This window comes from Tiliqua scincoides, chromosome 1 (genome assembly GCF_035046505.1).
Source record: "Tiliqua scincoides isolate rTilSci1 chromosome 1, rTilSci1.hap2, whole genome shotgun sequence".
In the NCBI taxonomy this organism is placed as follows: Eukaryota; Metazoa; Chordata; class Lepidosauria; order Squamata; family Scincidae; genus Tiliqua; species Tiliqua scincoides.
In genome coordinates, this window is record NC_089821.1 from 54,823,412 (window position 1) to 54,844,952 (window position 21,541).

General features: G+C 41.9%; 1 protein-coding gene across 2 annotated transcripts in view; it reads right to left on the reverse strand.

Moving 5' to 3' along the window:
• The window catches only part of KCNQ1 (potassium voltage-gated channel subfamily Q member 1), a 386,395-nt gene that overhangs the window by 283,533 nt on the left and 81,321 nt on the right, over positions 1–21,541 (reverse strand). For both annotated transcript variants that reach the window (XM_066609964.1, XM_066609959.1), the window contains exons 3-6: positions 4,407–4,533; positions 2,275–2,353; positions 2,019–2,115; positions 476–616 (exon numbers count right to left, since the gene is read on the reverse strand). In XM_066609964.1, the coding sequence (XP_066466061.1) occupies positions 476–616; positions 2,019–2,115; positions 2,275–2,353; positions 4,407–4,533 (444 nt within the window). The remainder of the gene's footprint in view (positions 1–475; positions 617–2,018; positions 2,116–2,274; positions 2,354–4,406; positions 4,534–21,541) is intronic.

A 21,541-nucleotide genomic window follows, 5' to 3' on the forward strand; every position in this document is an offset into this window, starting at 1 on the left:
GCTCCCTGCTAGGGAGATGCCCACACTGTCCCAGATAATGTAGTGGTGGGTACTGGTCATGTGTGACTTGGGGGAGGGAGGTGGAAGTCAGGGGTTGGGAAGTGGGCTGGATCAGTGGTAGATTGCCCCTGGGGTGAAACAAGGCATGTGACCTGGGTGCCAATAGGAGGGGGTGCCGAGCACGTGCTCCAAATGCTTCTCCAGTCAGAAAGTAATGGGAGCACATGTGATCTCACAGGAGCCAGTTGTGTGAGATAACACCAAATTATTTGGAAAAAAAATGTTACATCGATAGACAATGAATTGCTAATTATCTTCCTAATCATAATCCATGTATATTATAGAGAAAAGGCATAGTATGGATTGCCCCCCTCACACACACATTTATATTATGATGTACTCCATGTACTAAATATTTATCACATTAAGATAAACACCAGGTCCCATTTGGTACTTTCCTATGGATAATACTTACTACTCCCCACCAAAGAGCATCTGCGTAGCTGCTAAAATCATGTTCTCCATCAGGATTCACAGCATCTTTTTCAGCCAAGTACACAAAATAAGATGAAAAAATCAGGCCTAGAAACCCAATGTACAGTGTGGTTATCAATTCCTAAAAGAATAAAAACAAATTAACAGTAAATTAGTAGCATACAGAACACTGCTGTGGCCAGAAGCTATTTTACAAAATTAATAATAGATTCTTAAGTCAGATACATAGTGGATTCTCTATTCTGCCCAATTACACATCTTATGGCCCAGTCCTATCCCTTGCTGGCATGCCTGATGTAGAGCGGTTTGTACAGCATCCACTGCATCCTGCATGCCAACTGGGGACCAGGTTAGCCATGAGAAGTAAGGGAAAAAAAACTTTATTTACCTTCTTGGGCTCTGCATGGTCCCGGCGGGGACTCCTCTGTAGCTGGTATAGCTCTGAGGAGCCTGCTGGGAGCATGTTCAGCCTGGGATGGGGGTTCTGGATACAGTGGACACGAGGGCCACTGAGATCTGCCCCATCCTGCCCTTGATCTTCCCTGATGCCTCAATGCCCAGCCCTCCACTGGCAGAATCTTGCTGGCAGCCACTCTATACTGCACTCCTGGCAGCACATGGCCTTCTGGCCCTGCAGAGCACTATATAGATGGGTGGACCAGCTGCCTTGAAGGCAGACCTTGTGATACTCTGAGAACCTACAATATGCAGGATGGGTTTGGGTCATATGTGAGCTACGTGCTTTTGAGCTACGTGCTTTCACGGTTTTGGCCATAGGTGAGCTAAGCGCTTTAGGCTGCAATCCTATACAAACTTTCCTGGGAGTAAGTCTTATTAAGTGCAATTACACTTATTTCTGAGTAGTCACACACAGGATTGTGCTCAGGTCTTTGAATGTCACATACTTGGATTCTTTACTGTCACCATTTCAGTGCAAAGTTTTTAAAAGACTATTTGCTCACATTAGTCTTAGCATCTGTACTGGATTAAGGATAACTGTAAATCATTTAACTTCAGTATCTGATGAAAAGAATTCTTGTAAGCCACTCACAAAAAATATTCAGTCATGGATGGTAAGGAGCTATAATGCTGCCAAGCTATGGATGAAGAAATTATATACTAATACTTTGAAAACAATCCATTAAATTTCAGTGTTGCTTATTTAGACTGATTGTGTAATCTACCATAACAATAGGTGAGAGGAGAAGTTAGAATCAAGACAAGTAATAGTGGAACTGAAACTAATTATGCCGAAGAAAGGCCTAATACAATTTTTTTACAGATTCATATTTTTTCATATTAATGTCAAAATTACTAGGGTTTCATCGATAAGAACTTACAGCAAAATCCTAAGCATGTCTACTCAGAAGTAAGTCTCCTTGAGTTCAATGGGACTTACTCCCAGGTAAGTACATATAGGATACTCTCTCACTTGAGAATAAGCCCATTGAATTCAGTGAGATTTACATCTGAGCTGACATGCACAGATGTTTCTTTGACTTCTTCCTCTTAGTTTTACATACCTGTCGATGTATGAAAACTACTGATCCCAACAATCTCCATGTACCTCCCTGTCTATCTACATGAAGCATTCGCAGAATCTGCAGAAACCGGATGCCCCTGCAATACAGGTCAGCAAACAAAACAAAACAAAAAAGACATGAAAAGTCTGAGAATATAAAACTGAACATAGAAGAGCAACTAAGAAAAAAGAGGCAGGAAAAATACAGTTTGACAGGACAAAAGAAAAGAATGTTTAATTATAATTAAACATTTTACCTGATAGCAGAAGTTGCAAAAACTTGACCTTTAGAACCCACACAAAGCACGATCATTGAGGCAACAACTACAATCAGATCTGGAAGAAGAAATACGTTGTGGGTTAGGAAGTTTGTGCAATCTGAAAGCATTTATCATATTTCCTTACTGCAAAGTTCATCACAAGTGTGTGTGTCCCACTGATCTCCTTTATGCATGCAGGATGACATTGATACAATTTTTAAAAATCTAAATGAGATATATTAATTTCTTTCAATATCTAGAGGTAGAACTGAATCTTACATGTGCCAATGCATGCAATAAAATAAAATGACACTTCTAATAGGGATACTAACTTAAAAGGGTGTAATTTGCACCACAGAACTGGAGTGTTTAAGCTTCCTCTTCTGCAGCTTTTCCCCTGCAAACCCCCCTCCCCCCGTGCCAGCTCTTCTCCGTACACACTCTGGGCTCATCTCTATGAAGTAAACAAGTCTACGGATGTCTAGGGGTAGAAGTCACAAGTAGAAAGTAAAGGGTGAGGAGAAGGTTAAGCATACCCAGCTCACACCTATAAACCACTTCCATCTGGCCTCACTGCTACATTAGAAGTGGAAGTCTGGGTTTTATTCCACATATTTTGCTTGTAATATGTGGCTCTATCACATATTTCAAAAAACAAAGTATACGTAGTAGTTTATAGATAATGCCTTATTATTCACTGGGGTTCCATTACAGAACTTCCAGTGAATTTAAAAAAATCATTAGATACCAAATCAGTGGTAAAATAGCTTTAAAGACCCACTTCCAGGTTTCTTGGTCCTCCATTGTCTATACAGCATCTATACAAATGCATTATGGGGTAACAATGGAACAGCAGGAAACCTGGAAGTGGGTCTTTAAAGCTATCTTTAACCCCCCCCCCCCATAAGCTTAGAAATAGTGTGGATTAATAGTACAAAGGTAGGAAATTGGATTTTGGTGCCTTTTTCCCCTTGTTACAAGGCATTTAAAAGTGGACCTCAGTATCAGCAGTGAGTCAAATCAGTGAATATTAAGGTTCCCGGTGTACTGAAGAAAAAAATGTTTTTGGCAATGAAAATGTTTTTGGCAGAAAATGTTTTTGGCAATGTCCAATGTTTTTGGACATGCAAAGAGTGTATGTCATTTATCCCTACAAACATGTCAGCAGGAGAATTTAAAGGAGGATGAATGAGCTGCAAGGCCTGCCACCATCCCAGGATAAGTCTTTCATTTTTTTTTTTTTTTTAAGTAAGGGCAAAAGTAGATAGGCATGCAGGAGCTGTACTGGATCTCTTGACATTTCCAATTGGGGACAATGACGATGACAGAACTAAAGCCCTAGCCCTAAAGAACTAAAGCCCCCATGTCATGTTCGAAGAAGAAAAAGGTCTGAAATAATGGATGGCTATTAGAACACTGATCTAAGATAATTACTTCTGCTGAAATTTTTCTAATTAAAGATACTGTAAAACAGATCTACCTGAAAGTATGAAGCATTCATAGGAGAACTCCTTGCTTCCAAGCCTTCCTTATTCCTAGCTACACAGATAAGGGTCTCAAGATGGATATGCAGTTATAGTATAGACAACTTTGTCCTAGTCTGACTGGGAGCTTAAGCCTAACAGCCTGGACTGAAATTCATCCTGATCCAAAACTACCCCCTAAACATACACAAAATATATTTAACCCCTGCTAATTGGGTAAGAGGCACTTTTTCAAGTGGGTGCTCCTTTATTTAGCAGGGGGAGAGTAACTTGCCCTCCTCACCCCAGCAGTGTCTGTTCTAGTGGCTGTCTGCTGGTATTCTTTTGCATCTTTTTAGATTGTGAGCCCTTTTGGGACAGGGAGCCATTTAGTTACTTGATTTTTCTCTGTAAACTGCTTTGTGAACTTTTAGTTGAAAAGCGGTATATAAATACTGTTAATAATAATAATAATAATAATAATAATACATCAACATGATGCTTCTGTAAGGCCACTACTCACATGATATCTACTCACAGAACAACTTGACATTAGCTCTGCTTAGATAATGCAAAATAATAAGATCCTCTTACTTGAACTTAATAGAGGCTATTACAGAAATTCTTGTTGCATAATGACAACCATTCAAAACTATGTGTACTCACCAATGATTGAAATGGGCTTCCTAGCAAAACGAAGTCTTCCCCATAAGCCAACATATTTACTGCGACATCCTGAAGACCACAATCGAACCACATATTCCGTTCCAAAGAACAACACCAATATAATTTCCTAAAGAAAACAGATACAGAGCCAGATTAATGGTTTTCAGATGACATTAGGAGAAAATGAAACATGAAATCTGTGAGACAGAAAATGTACTATATAGTTCTACAGAAAGGGAAAATTCGGAGAGTAACATAAAGTTTAAGAATTATTATAGCTAGAGATATTTGTTTCTGGTATGATAGGATTCAATCCTAAGCTTACCAAACACAATAGGCTTTCTTCTGAGTAAAATAAATAACACTGTTTTCGAACACCTTTAATTATAGTGAAATTGAACTATCTGCAAGTGATAAAAATAACACATTTGCTATACCCTGATATTACTCAAGCTTACTGAACATATCACCAAAGTCAATGGTACTTTTTAGTAAGTAGGCTTATTTGCAACTATAGCCTCAAACCACTTAAACAGGGCCAGTGCTGAGCTGGGTGTTGCAAACATGCTGTAAGGCACATCCAGGACACTCTGGGGCAGCACGTTTGTGTCTCCTCGAGGGGAAGCCAGGTCAGCGCTCCGAGAAGCGCCGGCCTGCACAAGCTGACATAAGCCTCTGCACCGGATTCCCCTTGTGTCAGCCTGCCTGCGCCGAAACAAGCAGAAAAAGTAGGCGTGGGGGAGGCCGGGAGGAGGAGGGAGGGAGGTGTTCCTGGGCGGGAGGAGGGTAGGCGATGGGTGTCCCTGGGGGTGGACGGGGAGCAGGAGGCGGGGCTGGGATTCGGCAGTTATGCTGGCAGTTATGCCAGTTCCCAACCCCCCTTCCCGGGGAGAACAGAGCAGCTTCAAGCCGCTCCGCTCTCCTCAGACTTGTGCCACCTCCAGAGGTGGCGCAAGTCCGAGGAGACCGATTGTGGCCAGCAGCTCTTACCCAGGGGTAAGGGGAAAAGTTTCCCTTTACCTCTGGCTGAACAGCTCCTGGTCACAATCCTGCACTGGATACAGCGCAAGCCTCCTGGCTTGCCTGTTCCAGCGCAGGTTAGGATTGCGCCCTAAGTATGGTCCTTATACCAGAAAGGTATCTGAACCTTAGTATACAATCTGTGAACAGCAGAAAACTATTATTTTATATCTTGGTTTATAGAGAAAGTGCAAGTTTAGTTTACTACAATGGATGACAAAGAGAATACTCTAAGAGTTTTGCACATAACAGAACAGTTCTTTTTGCCTTTATTAAATTCAGTTTATTCAGCATATTTATTTGAAAAATTAATTAAAATGTGATGTGTCTAAATAGCTTTGTTAGTGATTGTTATATTAAAAATATTAAGTCGCACTTTTTCTGTTTCTAGTAACGCTTGAATATCCTATAGTTTTTCTGTATCATTTTAATAATCTCTATATGAATTTAAAAAAAAACAACCCTCCACCTTGTCATTCCCCCCAAACCATGGTTGAAGATGGCTAATAAGCAAGCACAAGAAGCTAGCTGGGTCACTTTTAAAAATTCAGCAGTAGTCATAAGAGACTCATGCTATATATGAGCTGAAAAACATCTATTTTCATCCTACAGACAGAGTGATTAACCAAAAGCAAAGTGTGAGAAGAAGAGGAAGGGGGGTGTTGTGTTTTGGTGTTTTTTGTTTTGTGTCTCTTTACATTGAACAAAAACTTCATGCATGCAAATTAGAGTTTAATTTTGTAAGAGGAGTAGGAAAATAGAAAGAAACAAAAGGCTAAGTTGTGGTGCTTTCTGATTTGCAATGAGCTAGGGGGGAGTTTGTGTGAGTGAAATTTGCATGAGAGTTGTGTGTTTTTAAAGACCCTCCATGGTTCATTGGATAACAAGAACACTGACAAATATGCAAATGTGGGCTGCCCTAAAGACAACAAAACAGACATGTAGTCAATGGTTACTGTCACCCAGTTCTTTGCATGACATGCAGACAAGCTCAGAGAACATTGATTGTTCTATAGACTCCTGCAACTGGAGAGAACGACCAGTGGGCTTACACCAAGACACATTTTTCACTCCTGACGTTTTGATAAAGGCTTATTGACCTAAATGAGACCCATGTTATTCAGGAAACATCAGGGGTTAAAGTGCACAAGCTGTTCTTCATGGTCATACACAAAAATGCCAGGTATCCATTAGCAACTGGCAAATTCCCCCTCCCCTGCCCGTGGCTGGGTGACAGACAAAAGTGTTTTTAATATCTTGCCTTGTATAAGCCCAATAAGTAATCTAGTGGGGGAGGAGGAGACTGATTGATTTTTGTCATTACATTTAGACACAGCTGCCAGAGAAGTTGCAGACATGCAAAAGGATATGCTATTTACATTTAAAATAAGTTGGGACAGTCATTAGAAAGGCAAACAAACAAGTCCTCATGAACTACTTCAATATACCCTATATACCATTCCTTAGCAAGCTGAAGTTTCAGCCATGTAGACCTGAATGTATTTACAGAGGCAGTTAGAATACATTTTCATTTCAACTCTTGTGATGAGGAAGAAATCAGGATCAACAGCTTAGAATTTAGTGACATCATTGGGCATGAGATAGGCACTAAACACCACTGATCCTGGAGACTTTGTTGAATTACTTAAAATAAAACTAATTTCTGCCAGATTGCATACTGCATCCATTTATGTGTATGTCCTCTGATTGGGTTAACTAGAGCAGTTCAGCTGCGTCCTCATATGGTACTGGACTAGACTGAATATGTTAAAATACAAAAAAACTCAATGTTATATAGTAAAATAAGAGCTGCAAGCAAAAAGGAAACAGAAAATGTGAATGGAAAAGTTAGCATAGGGAGAAGTCACAAAGGATAATAATAGAGGATAACTGCTTACACATCACACAGTGTTGTTGGCAACCTTCAGTCTCGAAAGACTATGGTATTGCGCTCTGGATGGTGGTTCTGGCACAGCGTCTAGTGTGGCTGAAAAGGCCGATTCGGGAGTGACAATCCCTTCCACACTGGGAGCAAGTGTAGTGTGTCCCTGGTCTGTCTCCCTGGCTGTGGGCCTTCCTTCTTTGCCTCTTTGCCTCGGTCTGTTGGCCAAGTGTTTCTTCAAACTGGGAAAGGCCATGCTGCACAGCCTGCCTCCAAGTGGGCCATCGCACACATCACACAGGACAACTATAAAAATAGGCCTTTGGTGTCCTTTCCATATATTTTTATTACAAAATCACAAGACTATATATCAGGAGTGGCCTAATATATGCAAAAGGCCAAGTGGTGAGGGCGGAACAGGGGGAGGTGGTAGGTATGGAACCCAGAGTAGGTGACTTGGACCCAGTACTACTGCCTTCCTAGCCTCCCAACACGTCCCTTTTCACGTCTCGGAACTGTGCTAACTCAAGAGCTGGTGCAGGTTTGAGGAGACCAGTTGGTGACTGGGAGGCTTACGGGGAGGTAAGAGAAAATATTTGTGCATGGTATGGAAATATATAGGATTGGGCTTGAGCTACAGCTCAAAAAGCAGCAAGAGACTTATCTCATACCATGCAAGAAATGGGTTTACAAGCACTAACTAAAACATACCAACAGGGCTTATCTAATAATACATAAAAAGCAACAGCAGTATGACAGCTGGATAGGAGACTGTATGAATGCCTGTATCGCACTTACTCTTTATTTCCTAAGGTAAATACACAACCTGCCAAATACCATGGTATCTCTACTAATCTGTGTTTATTACACATTAGAATAAGCAGCCCAAGGCATCAACACTCCTGGGCTCACCTTGAAAACTGTACCTATAGGGCTTTTATTTCTGTCTTTGGCTAGGAATTAAAACCAAATCCCAAATAAGAGGGTTTGGGTCACCCTACTGATGAGTGCTGGGCTAATGTGTTTTCCTTTGGAGACATTTTGCCTGCTAGGATAAACTCATAGTGCACCTGCGGTCTCACAAATTTCACATGCAGTCATTACTGGCAAAGGCCTGTACAGTCATATTTTTAAATGTTTTAGTAGGATAGCCAACATTCAGTTGGAATTTGCACACAAAGTATACTGAGCCTTCTGTTTTGATATATTGGTCAGTTTTGTGTGGAGCAATTTTTTTAAGAAGTATTTATCACATGGAAAGAAGCGTCAAAATCTTAATACCTACCAAAATCACGGAACCATGCACAATTTAAATGCAAGCTTTCCTGAAGTCTGGAAAGAATCCATCACTGGGCTGATGTCACCTTACAGACTCAATACTTAGTTCTGAGCTAATAAAGCAACTAAAAATAACTTACTATTTGCAGTATCTGCCTCCCGGGGGGGGGGGGTGCAGGGAGCCTGTGGATGTCTGCTGGGCTCCCCAAATCACATTATATCTAAAAATAGTGATAGCAACCCACTTCGAGTTTCACATTTACTCTTCCCAAAGATTTAGGAGGTTACCAACTTCCAAGGAAAAGTTTGGGAACTACTGTTTTTCATTATTCTAATTCTGTCTTTGGCACCAAGGCCGTCGACTTGTGATCTATTCTGCCCCCCACACTGTTGGGGGGCATCAAACTGTTGGGGGGGGGGCGTCATCTGGGCATCTGGAGTTGTGTGCCATCAAAACACGGATGAAACCCAGCTCTCTCTAACACACACACACACACACACACACACACACACACACACACACAGAGAGAGAGAGAGAGAGAGAGAGAGAGAGAGAGAGAGAGAGAGAGAGGAGTTCTAGAGTGCTGCCTGGAAGTGATTGGGGTCTGGCTGAGGGCTAATAAACCGAAATTAAAGCAGGACCAAACAGGGGTCCTGATCTGGAAGGCTGCAATTTACAACTTGCTCTGGAAGGGCTAGCACTTCTCTGAAAGTGTATGTTTGCAGACTGGGAGTCCTCCAGGGCAGAGAAAAAAATTCCTTTCTGGAACCCCTGAAGAATTGCTGACAGTCACTATCAGTCCTGAGCCAGGTGGACCAAGAGCCTGACTCAGTACAAGACAGATTCTCATGCTGCTGTATTGCCTAATGCCATCTTTCATGTCCTTTCTCCCAGTTTTCTACAAAAAGTTGACTCTTCACATCTTTTCTACCACTCCAGCCAGTCAGTTCTGCATGCTTCATAAAACCATACTCTTGTCCTGTCTGATATTAAATTAATAAAATTTATTAAATTTTATTCCTTTCATTCATACACAAACACAGATAGTAATGGAGATTTCTTGTCTTTTAAACATTTTATTTTTCAAAGACCTTCACAAGTACTGAATACTTGGGGAAACAATAGACTGGGTGGTCAGAAGTCTGCATTGTCTGTAAACAGACATTGAAACAGCAAGAAGAGGTTTCCATGCATAGTCAAAAGAATGTGATATTACACTAAGGACACAATCCTAACTGTAAAGCACATTCACGCCACCCTGGAGGCAGGCTGGTGCAAGGGACATGCGCCAGCTGAACTGAGCCATCGTGGGCCCCGGGGATGATGAGTTTGCATTGGCTGATCTCAGCCGACGCAGGGGTCTGGGAGGGTGTGGGGTGGGCAGGGAGGAGGTGGTGAGGAGGCGTTTTGGGGCAGGGGGAGGGTGGCAGTGGGCGGGAGGCGGGACCAGGATCCGGCTGTTATGCTGGATCCTAACCCTGTTCCCAAGCACCCTGGACCAGGCCCGGGCTGCTCGGATTTGTGCTACCTCTGGAGAACATAAGAACAGCCCCACTGGATCAGGCCAAAGGCCCATCTAGTCCAGCTTCCTGTATCTCACAGCAGCCCACCAAATGCCCCAGGGAGCACACCAGATAACAAGAGACCTCATCCTGGTGCCCTCCCTTGCATCTGGCATTCTGACATAGCCCATTTCTGAAATCAGGAGGTTGCACATACACATCATGGCTTGTACCCCGTAATGGATATTTCCTCCAGAAACTTGTCCAATCCCCTTTTAAAGGTGTCCAGGCCAGTCGCCATCACCACATCCTGTGGCAAAGAGTTCCACAGACCAACCACATGCTGAGTAAAGAAATATTTTTTTTTGTCTGTTCTAACTCTCCCAACACTCAATTTTAGTGGATGTCCCCTGGTTCTGGTGTTATGTGAGAGTGTAAAGAGCATCTCCCTATCCACTCTGTCCATCCCCTGCATAATTTTGTATGTCTCAATCATGTCCCCCTTCAGGCGTCTCTTTTCTAGGCTGGAGGTGGCACAGATCTGAGTAGCCCCATTGGGGTTGCAGTGGATCTCCCTGGGATAAGGGGAAGTGATTCCTCTTGCCCCGGGTTGAGCCACTAAGCATCCAAAACTTGCACTGGATACAGTGTAGGTCAACTGGCCTGCCTGTTTCCAGCACAAGTTAGGATTGCACTGCACAGAAGTTATAGGATGTATATGCAAATACAGCAAAGCTCATCAGAGGCAATGGCAAGTTTAAGTGATCAAGTTCTAAAGACAGGTACCCCACTTAAATGACTTTTCTGAAGAACATGCACTCAAGTCATTCCTCAACAGTCTGAAGCTGGTGTGTATGAAACTCATCATAGGGAAGGTGGTGTCTAAGAAAGTGGATTCTGTTGGTCCAAACTGCAGGGAAGTGTCCACTCATGAGCTATATAAGCTTCTCTCCATCTTAGGCTACAATCCTAACCACACTTTCCTGGGAGTAAGTCCCACTGAACACAATAGGACTTACTTCTGAGTAGACCTGGTTAGGATTGTGCCCTTAGTCTTGTATTTTATATCAAGATACTTGATTGACATTGTTCAATCAGTTGGTTTTCACTCACATACAATGTGGCGAAATAACCTGAACACAAATCAGTGGATGTGATAATGGTTTGATAGTGGAATATGAGGACAATCACAGTGGTGAATAGGTTAAATGGAACTGTTTTTCCTCAAAGAAGTTTTATCATTTATCAAGTTAGAAGTAGCTGTATTATGCATAATTGTCAGCTGCTTGAGAGAATTTGTCCTCAAGGGGAGATAACTGATGCTTTTAATTAATAATGCAATGTTTCTGGTTTATCGTGGTTATTTCTTGGAATTTTATAACTAACTACTGACCAACCAGGACACTTGGAAATCCAAGTCTGAAGTTGTTCCCATGAACTTTGGCTGATTTTGGACAGTCTAATCAGCTACCATTACCAAGTAGGAACACATTCAAGTGCATCTGAAGGAGCAGGCCCGCAGCTTGGGGGTCCACGTGGACTCACAGCTGCTCCTGGATTCCCAGGTGGCAGCTGTGGCTAGGGGGGCCTTTGCTCAGCTTCGGCTGGTGCGCCAGCTGCAGCCGTACTTGGATCGTGCAGAACTGGCCACGGTGATCCATGCCACGGTGACATCAAGGTTAGATTATTGTAATGCGCTCTATGTGGGGCTGCCCTTGAAGACAGTTCGGAAACTGTAACTAGTGCAGAATGTGGTGGCCTGTGTAGTTACTGGAGGTAGGCGGTTTGACTCTGTCAGTCCGCTTCTCCAGCGGCTGCATTGGCTGCCCATTCGTTTCCAGGCCCAATTCAAGGTGCTGGTTTTGACCTTTAAAGCCCTATACAGCTCTGGGCCAGGGTATCTTAGAGATCACCTACTCCCGTACAATCCAGCTTGTCGTCTTAGGTCATCAGAGAAGGCCTTTTTACAAGTGCTGCCGCCTAGGGAGGTGCGTGGGGCGGCGGCAAGAAATAGGGCCTTCTCAGTAGTGGCACCAACGCTGTGGAATTCCCTTCCCCTTGACTTAAGAATGGCTCCCTCTCTTGAGACTTTCGGTGAGGCCTGAAGACCCTTCTGTTTAAACAAGCCTTCTGAGTTCTTGGTCTTTTTAACATCTTTTCAACATCTTTTAATATTTTTAAAATACTTGGTTACAGGCCTGATTCTTTTATGATTTGCTGCTCTATGCTCTTTTTACCTGACTACTTTTTATCTGACTGCTGTTTTTATGATATGTATTAATACACTTTTATCTGTTTTAAAATAATGTTTATAATCTGTTTTAACCTGTTGTAAGCCGCCTTGAGTCCCTTCGGGGAGAAAGGCGGGGTAAAAATAAAGTTGCTATCATCATCATCATCTGTTGCCGTTTTCCCCCAAGTTCAGTACCTTATCCAAAAGTATCATTTTCACCACTAAGAATAAAGAAATCAGGTGGTTGTTATCTGCATATATTTCCACCATAGGAAAGAAGAAAGAAGGAAGAGCTAATTTTCCACATGAGAAAAGGAAGCACCAAATTATTAATTCCATACTGTGCCCCCTCCCATTTAAACTCTGGTGGACTAGGAGACTAAACTTGGCACCCAAGCTATCCAACTAAGCTCCTTCCTTGCAATGTGTAATGAACTGTTAATCTAATCCAATGTAATGGACTGTTAAGTACATTTCAAAAAGGACCAAATTTTATTTCAAGGCTTAGCGATTTGCAATAAAATTAGAAAGCAAAGTAAGAATCAGTTACTTTTAAAAACCTACTAAAAAGGCAACTAGGTTAAAGCCATTACAATTTTGAAACTAAAAATAAATCTACCATATAATTGTTAATCAAGCACATCTGGACAATCCCCAAGCTGTTCTCGATGTCACACTCCACAGTGATAAGAGTTCAAGCACCATATTTCTGCTTGACATTTACATAAACACAACCTGCTTTTGCCTCAACATATTTGAGTTCTATCCCAAACCTGCTCCAGGGAATACACACCATGCTCCGCCACACAGCTGCAATAACAGTTACACACTAAAGCTGTAGTCCATGGGCACTTAATACACCTTACAGAAAAAACATATGCTGCAGTTACTGGTAATAAATTTTTTTTTAAAAATCCTCTCTAACTCTAAGTCTGAGGGTGTACAACTTATTTAGTCAGCATTTTAATGTTGCCTCTAAAAGTTAGCCAAACTATAAAAAAAAATTTCCATTCATAATATACTAAGTTGAAAAATGCAGCTTAAGTCATTTCTACACCAAGAGGTACATGGTAAGCAAGATTCAGACATACTAGAAAAATAGTACCCCTTTTTAGATAATGGTGGACCTCTCAATTTGTGGTGCAAATTAACCCATAGGGGCATCACTAGAACAGTGGGATTACAAATATTTTGGAGGGGGGGAATGTTCCTTAATTATACCTGTATTTCTTCAAGTGCAATTTCCATTTAGCCACAGAGTGAAATCCTATCTTGGCCTTGGGCCTTTGTGCTGGCCTGGGAGTGTCACAAACATGCCCTAAGGCATGTCTGCACCTCCTGGTAGGTCTGCAGTGACGGGGGGGGGGGGGGGGAGAAAGGAAGTGCAACGGTCTGGGGAGGTCAATCTAGCCTCTGCCGTGACAGGACGAAGTAAGTTTGCACCAACCTGAGGATGCTGGCAAGGAGGGTTGGGGAAGGTGGAAGAGGGCATTTTTGGGTGGGGTCAGAGGGGGCAGTTGTTGGACTAGGCCTGGGACCAAGGGGTGGGATTGGTCTCTAGCACTTCGACTGAATCCCCCCTCTCCCACCAACCCAGTGTTATACCAGGTTGCTCAGCTCTGCACCAGCAGTTTAGCTGGTGCAGATCTGAGCAACCCCATTGAGGAGGCTGGGGCATTGTTCTGAGTAAGGGATAATCCCCTTATTCCAAGTTGTGCAGCAGCCACCTGCAACCCTGCGCTGGATACAGAGCAGGTCAGGTGGCCAAGTGCATCTAATACTAATATACAGGTTGGACCTCAGTATCCACGAGGATCTGTTCCCAGACTTAATGCCGCAGTCCTGCTTCCCAACCCCAAGCACAGTCTACACAATTTGCTCACATGAACAGGTTTTATAGATTGCTTCTTTTATGTTTGTGTGAAATCCTTTGTGGACCACTGGCTTCTTTTTGGTGTATGCATTCACATGTGCTCTCACTCGCATTCATGCACGTGCACAAAGAGAGAGAGAGAGAGAGAGAGAGAGAGAGAGAGAGAGAGAGATGCATAGGCATTTCAAGCTTCTACCCTCCTACTTCTGGTTTATGGAATTGATTTCTTCCTACCTTCCTTATGTCAAACTGGCTACATTTGTAAGCAGATATAGGGCACAATCCTAACCAGGTCCACTCAGAAGTATGTCCTGTTTTGTTCAAAGGGGCTTACTTTCAGGAAAGTGTGGTTACAATTGCAGCCAAAGACTCATAAGAAGAGAGGGGGGAAAAAAGAGGATTAATTCCGTGTCAATCTTTCAACATGGTCTTCCTAGAGTAACTTTCCTCTCCTTTTAGGACTCTCACTAAGCTGTGAGAGGTTCTTATTTCTAACCTTTTCAAAGGGCAAGTAGTTAGGAAGATTTCTGAACTGAAGGAGGAAGTATCTCCTCCTCTCCTTACATACAACCATCACATGCCCCCAAGGCTGAGCTCTGCAACTAGTGCACTCAACATTCCCAGTCTAAGACAAGAAGGATGGTCTATAATTTGTGTGTGATCACACAGACATTATCTGAGAAGAGAGGGTAGTTTATTCCTGACCAAACACAAAATGAACAATTCCCTGGAGCTTTCATGATCTTTCAAACAGCTAAACTACACTTACATGTGCAAAGTAAAGATTGATGCCAGATCTCTCTGAAGCTGCATACCATATTAACCAAGCTACCGTTATAGAAAAAGACATATATTTTTAGCTAGATTCCTGTTTCCAACCATCTTGGCTCCAACATAAATAAATGGTGCAACAGAGGCAGGTCTTTGCAGAATTCAGAGTTGGCAAACTAGGATGCTAGTTCAGTGGAACTCCCCTAATTCATGATCACATTCTCTAATTCAAATAAAGGACAAACCAGCTATTCATAGCTATTTAATCTCTCCCTCTCTCTCTGGAATTCTCATCATCTTCTCCTGGTTTTCTTAGTGAGCACCAAGAGTACATCAGGTTTGTCTTTAAAGTTAAATTTGGATTATAATTTCAGAAACACTGTACAGGTATAGGTAATCTCAATGGCATTGTTTAAGATGGCTGCAAACTTGTAAAGATGAATTAGATGCTCCCAAAGAGGCTTTTTCCATTTATCATCTTAAGCGCAGAAAATAAGGGGCATATCTTTAACAGTAAAATAGACATAAATAACTAAACTGTAAAGTAAAGTAGACATAGTAAGGACGTGTCATTAAATGTAGACAACTGGATTCAACATGATACATGAAACGGAAGTTCAGTCTTGCTATAGCATGTTTATTTCCAGATGCACAACTCAAAATGTTTCTAGATCAGGGGTGGGCAAACTTTCAACTTTAGGGATCCAGGACCTTTAACAATTGTGTAGGAGAGAAAATTTCAGCAGGTACAGCTTGTCATCTGTGAGAAGACAAGCTGCACCTGCTGAAATTCCCTCTTCTGTACAATCTTCTCCTCCTCCTCTTCTTCCTGCTAGGTCAGGGGTGCCCAAACCCTGGCCCAAGGGCTACTTGCGGCCCTCGGGGACTCCCAATCTGGCCCGTGGGGAGCCCCCAGTATCCAATGAGCTTCTGACCCTCCAGAGACTTGCTGGAGCCTGTGCGTGAGGGTGACTGTTCGACCTCATGCATTAACTGTGGGATGAGGGCTCCCTCCACTGCTTGCTGCTTCACGTGTGGGATGCAGCAGTGGCAGTGAAGGAAAGGCCGGCCTTGCTTTGTGCAAGGCCTTTTATAGGCCTTGAGATATTACAAGACCTCCATTCACTCACATAAGTTTCATCTCTAATATATTCATTTATGTAAATCTATGTAAATTCAAATTTGAAATAGAAATTAATTCCTTTTTTCCCCGGTCACCGTCACAGTGTCAGAGAGATGATGTGGGCCCCCCTGCCAAAAAGTTTGGACACCCCTGCTCTAGATGTACAGTTAATATGTTAGACCAGTGTTCCTCAAACTGTGGATCGGGACCCACTAGGTGTGTCACAAGTCAATTTCAGGTGGATCCCCATTCATTTCAATATTTTATTTTTAATATATTAGACTTGATGCTACCATGGTATGTGATTGCATTTGGGAAAATGTTACAACACGTACTTTTAACAAGCTACTATGTATATTCTTTAAACAATGACAGTAAATGGGACTTACTCCTGGGTATGTGTGGGTAGGATTGCAGCCTAGGATTGTCAAAAATGTTCCTGCTTGTTGATGTCAGTCCCAGTCATGACATCACTTCTAGTGGGTCCTTACAGACTCTCATTCTAAAAAGTGGGTCCCGGTGATAAATGTGTAAGAACCACTGTGTTAGACAGAAGTCCATTGAATGATGTTGTGTTCTTAAGCGTACATTTCTTGCTCATTTTCCAAAATTTTAACTTTTTTAAAGTTCTAAGATAGGAGAAGTCTCAGATTATTGTTAAATAGCACAATCACATACTGTATTCTTGCACAGGAATACGCCATGATCCGCAGTCTCCATCAGTATCATTTTCTCCATTGTCTGTGATAATCACTAGATCTCCTTCTGTACTGCTAAGGGATGCTAAGGTCCGAATGAAGATTAGGCACTAAGTTACTGGGTGATGTCAAAAGTTGAATCACTTAGGAGATTTTGAGGTCTAGTTAATAACAGTCAGAGAACCACAGTCCTTGTAGCTTTATTGAACTTATGCAAGTGTGAAACTGCTCAGTCAACTGGATGGGAGACAACTGTGATCTTCACTTAAGAGCAGGATACAGTATATATGTAATCAGCATTTTTAAAATGAAATGTTTAGAAGCTTTGGAGCTATTTTAATTAGTTTATGGGCATGGAATGAGGAAAGGGAGGTGCAGATGGGGATCCTATAATGCTCCTAGATGGGAGAGATTAGTAGAGTTGGAAAGTGAAAGACAAGTCTAACAAAGCAAGACAAGAAGGTTAGATGCAGCGGGGAGGACTAGAGGGACTGACAGAGAGTTGTATATCATGGACACTATAACATTTCCATGACAGAATCTGAACTTGAGGCAAAAGTGAGAAGGCTCCTTTGCAAATGAGGGATCCAGGAAGTCAAATTTGCTTTTGGAGCTGCCAGACTCAGCCTTTTCCCCTGGCATCAGATCACTGTGAGGGTTTTCCAATCTATTCACTGGCCTGGATGTGAAGTTGAGTCAGCAAATGATTTAAGTGTTAAGAGTGCAGAATGTTAGAGGCAGCAAGGGGAGAAAAATTCACTAAGTGAACAGCAGCTTGTCTTCTGAAGGGATGAATGGGGGAGTGCACATGTGCATGGCTCATCCCGGTTCATTTGCCATCCACCCAGAGAACTTGATAATGCAAGAAACTTCAAAAGTTGAGTGAAAACAAATACAACTGTTACAACCAACAAACTATACCAGCCAGGTAATGCTTGATTTGAAATTTACAAAATAATAGCAAATTACTTTATGCGGAATCTAACAATGGTAAACAAATCTTGTGCTTATTTCTGAAGCACAGTTGCACATACCACACTATGATGTGCATTTAACCTCTGGCCTAGCAGAGGTCACAAAGCTACATCATCACATTCCATTATCATGACACCACTTTGCTAGTCTGAAAAGGTCAAATTCCTAATGCTAACAACATTACATTCCTATATACAGCATGGCTCTTGAGGCTTAGAAAGTTATAGTCCTTATTGTGCACACAGCAAACAAATAATAACTTGGCAAATAAATGAACAAGCTAGTCATAATTCGACAAGCTGCAAAATTCTGGTAAGCTGGAGACAATGAACAATAGTAAAAATGGAAGGAAATACATAGTGCTTCTGGAAACAGGAATGGGTTGCATATAAATAAGGGATTCATAATATGAGATTGCAGTAAAGTTTGTGAAGCAGAACTCAAAGAACAGAGATAAAAGATTACCTGGTATAATGCATCTTTTTTCATAGTGAATACATTGTGGACTTGTTCTAGAGATGGGAAATGAGCACACATGTGCACTATTCAGGTAGCAAAACTTTAAATATTTGTATATTTTTAGCAAGAAACATCACTGCATTGATGTTTTCCACATAAATATTGGCTGTGGTAGCTTTGGCAGCAGACTAATATTAGAATAAGTAAATAAATGCAAGGTTCCTTTTACCTTTAGTTCACACTCGGTGTCTATATTTATACATGAATGCAACAAATGAAAGTTCCTGCTCAACTTGCACTCATTTAACTGTTAAAACAACAAATACGATGAAACATTTAGGAACTAGAGGAACAGTAGAAACCTTGCTCCTTGAGAATTCACAATTGAAGATAGGAAAAAGAGGAAATTGTGTTTTATACGCTGTTTATACAGTCAGTTTTCATTATCCGCTAGGGTCAGGTTCCTGGAAAACCTACTAGATACCAAATTAGTGGGTACTGAATAATTGAGCCTCTGGGGAAAATAGGATTAGGTTCTAAGAGACCCTCTTCACCATACATTCTATGAACTTTATGAACCTGAACTTAACTTGAAGTCTAAGGGGCTGGGTGATAACAAGAGCTCATGAACATCTGATGAACACCTTTTCCATGATGGATATCAACTCATTTAAGGTTGCTGGCCCTATAACAAGCCTCAGAATTCAACAGGGAAGGGGGTTCCTTCATTCTTCCTCCTCCACCTGTCTCTTGGTTCCTTTTCTTGGCTTGCCCCAGCCCCAGAGCAGCCCTCAAGCAGCCTTCAAGAGGCCTGTCATCACCAGGCTTGTGAAGGTTCAACTGGAGTTCCCATGATGGTTCCCAAGAAGATGGGACAAGTTTGGAAGTGGACACAAATATGTCCGATGATTCCCGACAGACCAAAACCAATGCCCATTTGATGTGGAAAATTGACCCAATCCAGACAACTTTGTAAAAAACAAAGAGTATAATTGGCTGGACGTGATTGCCACAACCCCCTCCCCATCAGCTGTATATTTTATAGGTGTCTCTTCTTCTTCTTCTCCCTGCATGGCACCCGTACTGTTTGCAAGTAGGCTACTGTCTCTCCTCCTGCAACCTCTCTTGCTCCAGTCTGCCTGCCTGTTCGTAGCTCCACCAAGCCCTCCCACCCTGAGTACACCTATAGAGTATTCGCGCACGAACAGAGTGGCAGATAACGAGAGGTAGGTGGCAATTCTGCCCCTCGCTGATAAGCAAATTCAGATAGTGAATTTGAATATAAGGAACACTGGCTGTATATTCTTCTGGATTATGATGCTTTATTATTTCAGAGCTGCATGCTACAGTTTGTGCATTGGAATGTTTGCTGTAGCTGCATGCTACAGTTTGTTTGTTCTTACAAACAAAAGCATTGGAATAAGGAAGGACAAAGACCTTCCTTCTCACATGCATTTGAGTGACTAAGGGCGCAATCCTGACCCACTTTCCAGCACCGACATAAGGACAATGCAGCTCTGAGGTAAGGAAACAAACATTCCCTACTTTGAGGAGGCCTCTGTGAGCACCACCCAACTGCAGGATGCAGCACACGTCCCATTGGCACCACTATGCCAGTGCTGGAAAGTTGGTTAGGATTTGGTCTTAACAGATAGAGCTCTTGGGGGCTGCAGTGTTGGTCTCCAGCTACAGCAGGCAACCATTATCAAAGGTTCATCAGTGTTAAACAATTTCTTTTTAAAATAAACTCACATGTTCCATTGACATAAATTTTAAAGCAGCACAGTTACAGCCCTATCCTATCCACAATTTCATGGGAGTAAGCCCCATTGACTCTAATGAGACTTACTTCTGAGTAGACATGCATAGGATTGGGCTCTAAGCTCTTTGAAAGTCTTTGGGAAATTGTTCAACAATAGTCTTTAAAACTCTTCAGAAGCAAGCTTCCTACTTTTATAATAATGAGACACAGAACTACCATTTCAAAACATGTTTTTAATGGTCAAAGAATGCACTAGCATCAAGATCATTTAAGGAAGACATTGCCTAAAACCTCACCTAGAAACAACAGCCTCCATAAAATAAGGTCAGTCTGAACTCTCAGACCTGCTGCTGTAGTATATCTCCTGTGTTCATCATCACACTCCCAATAAGCGAGACAAATGTTTCTGTAGTTACTATCAGATAAAATGAGCCAATTTCCCCTGAGATTTATCTACACTGACCAGATGTCTTTACCACCTATTCCACAGATTGAGGCACATCCAATGCTTTCCCTGTTACCATAGAGACAGGTTTTCCCATCCACTGTGCAGCCATGCTATAGTAGTTACCAGCTGTTGTCTAGTCAAATACTCCATCAGAAGAAAGTGACCCAAAGCCCGGTTTCCCCCAGCCCCTCTGACACAGAATCTTCAGTCTCCCAACTTGTCTCCTTAGCCATCACTTTGGCTGTTACATTTTAAAGCTGCCTCTCTCTCTCTCTCTCTCTCTCTCTCTCTCTCTCTCTCTCTCTCTCTCTGTGTGTGTGTGTTCTCACATGATCCACCCAACATTAAGAAAATGCAAGTCCCACATATTTCAAACAGGAAAGTTAAGATCTTAATTCAGTCACATCAAAATCAATGGGATTTAAAAGGTGTTATCATCATACCTTTAATTCTCAACTTTGACATGTTACTGAATTCAGATTCTTAAAATTCTTCTCACTCAATACGTTCGGGGGTCACCTTGAAATCAGTGACTGAAAAATTCTTTAGATTTCCCATTTTATATTAATTCATCCCATACCAGTTCATCCCATGTGCGGCAGGAGGTGAAAGGAAGACAACCAATCATGGCTAAGATTTTCAGTGTTGCATTCTTTTGTTAAAAGTGATTCAAGTTCAGATGTCTAATTAAAACTGTGAAGAGTTAATAATCAATTCAACAAATACTTTAGTACATCACAACTTCTAACAAGCCAAAGTTGATAGAGAAGGGGTGAAATTATAGTATTAACAGAATTTAGAAAATCAATTGTAAAGTGGAGAGGCTGGATTATATATCCCAGTATGGTGGTTCTCTCACATTTAGCACCGGGACCCACTTTTTAGAATGAGAATCTGTCAGGACCCACTGGAAGTGATGCCATGACCAAAAGTGACATCATCAAGCAGGAACATTTTTGACAATCCTAGGCTGCAATCCTACCCACACTTACCCAGGAGTAAGTCCCAGTTACTATCATTGTTAAAAGAATATACATAGTAGCTTGTTAAATGTACAGGTTTGTAACATTTCCCCAAATGCAGTCACATACCATGGTATCAAGTATATTA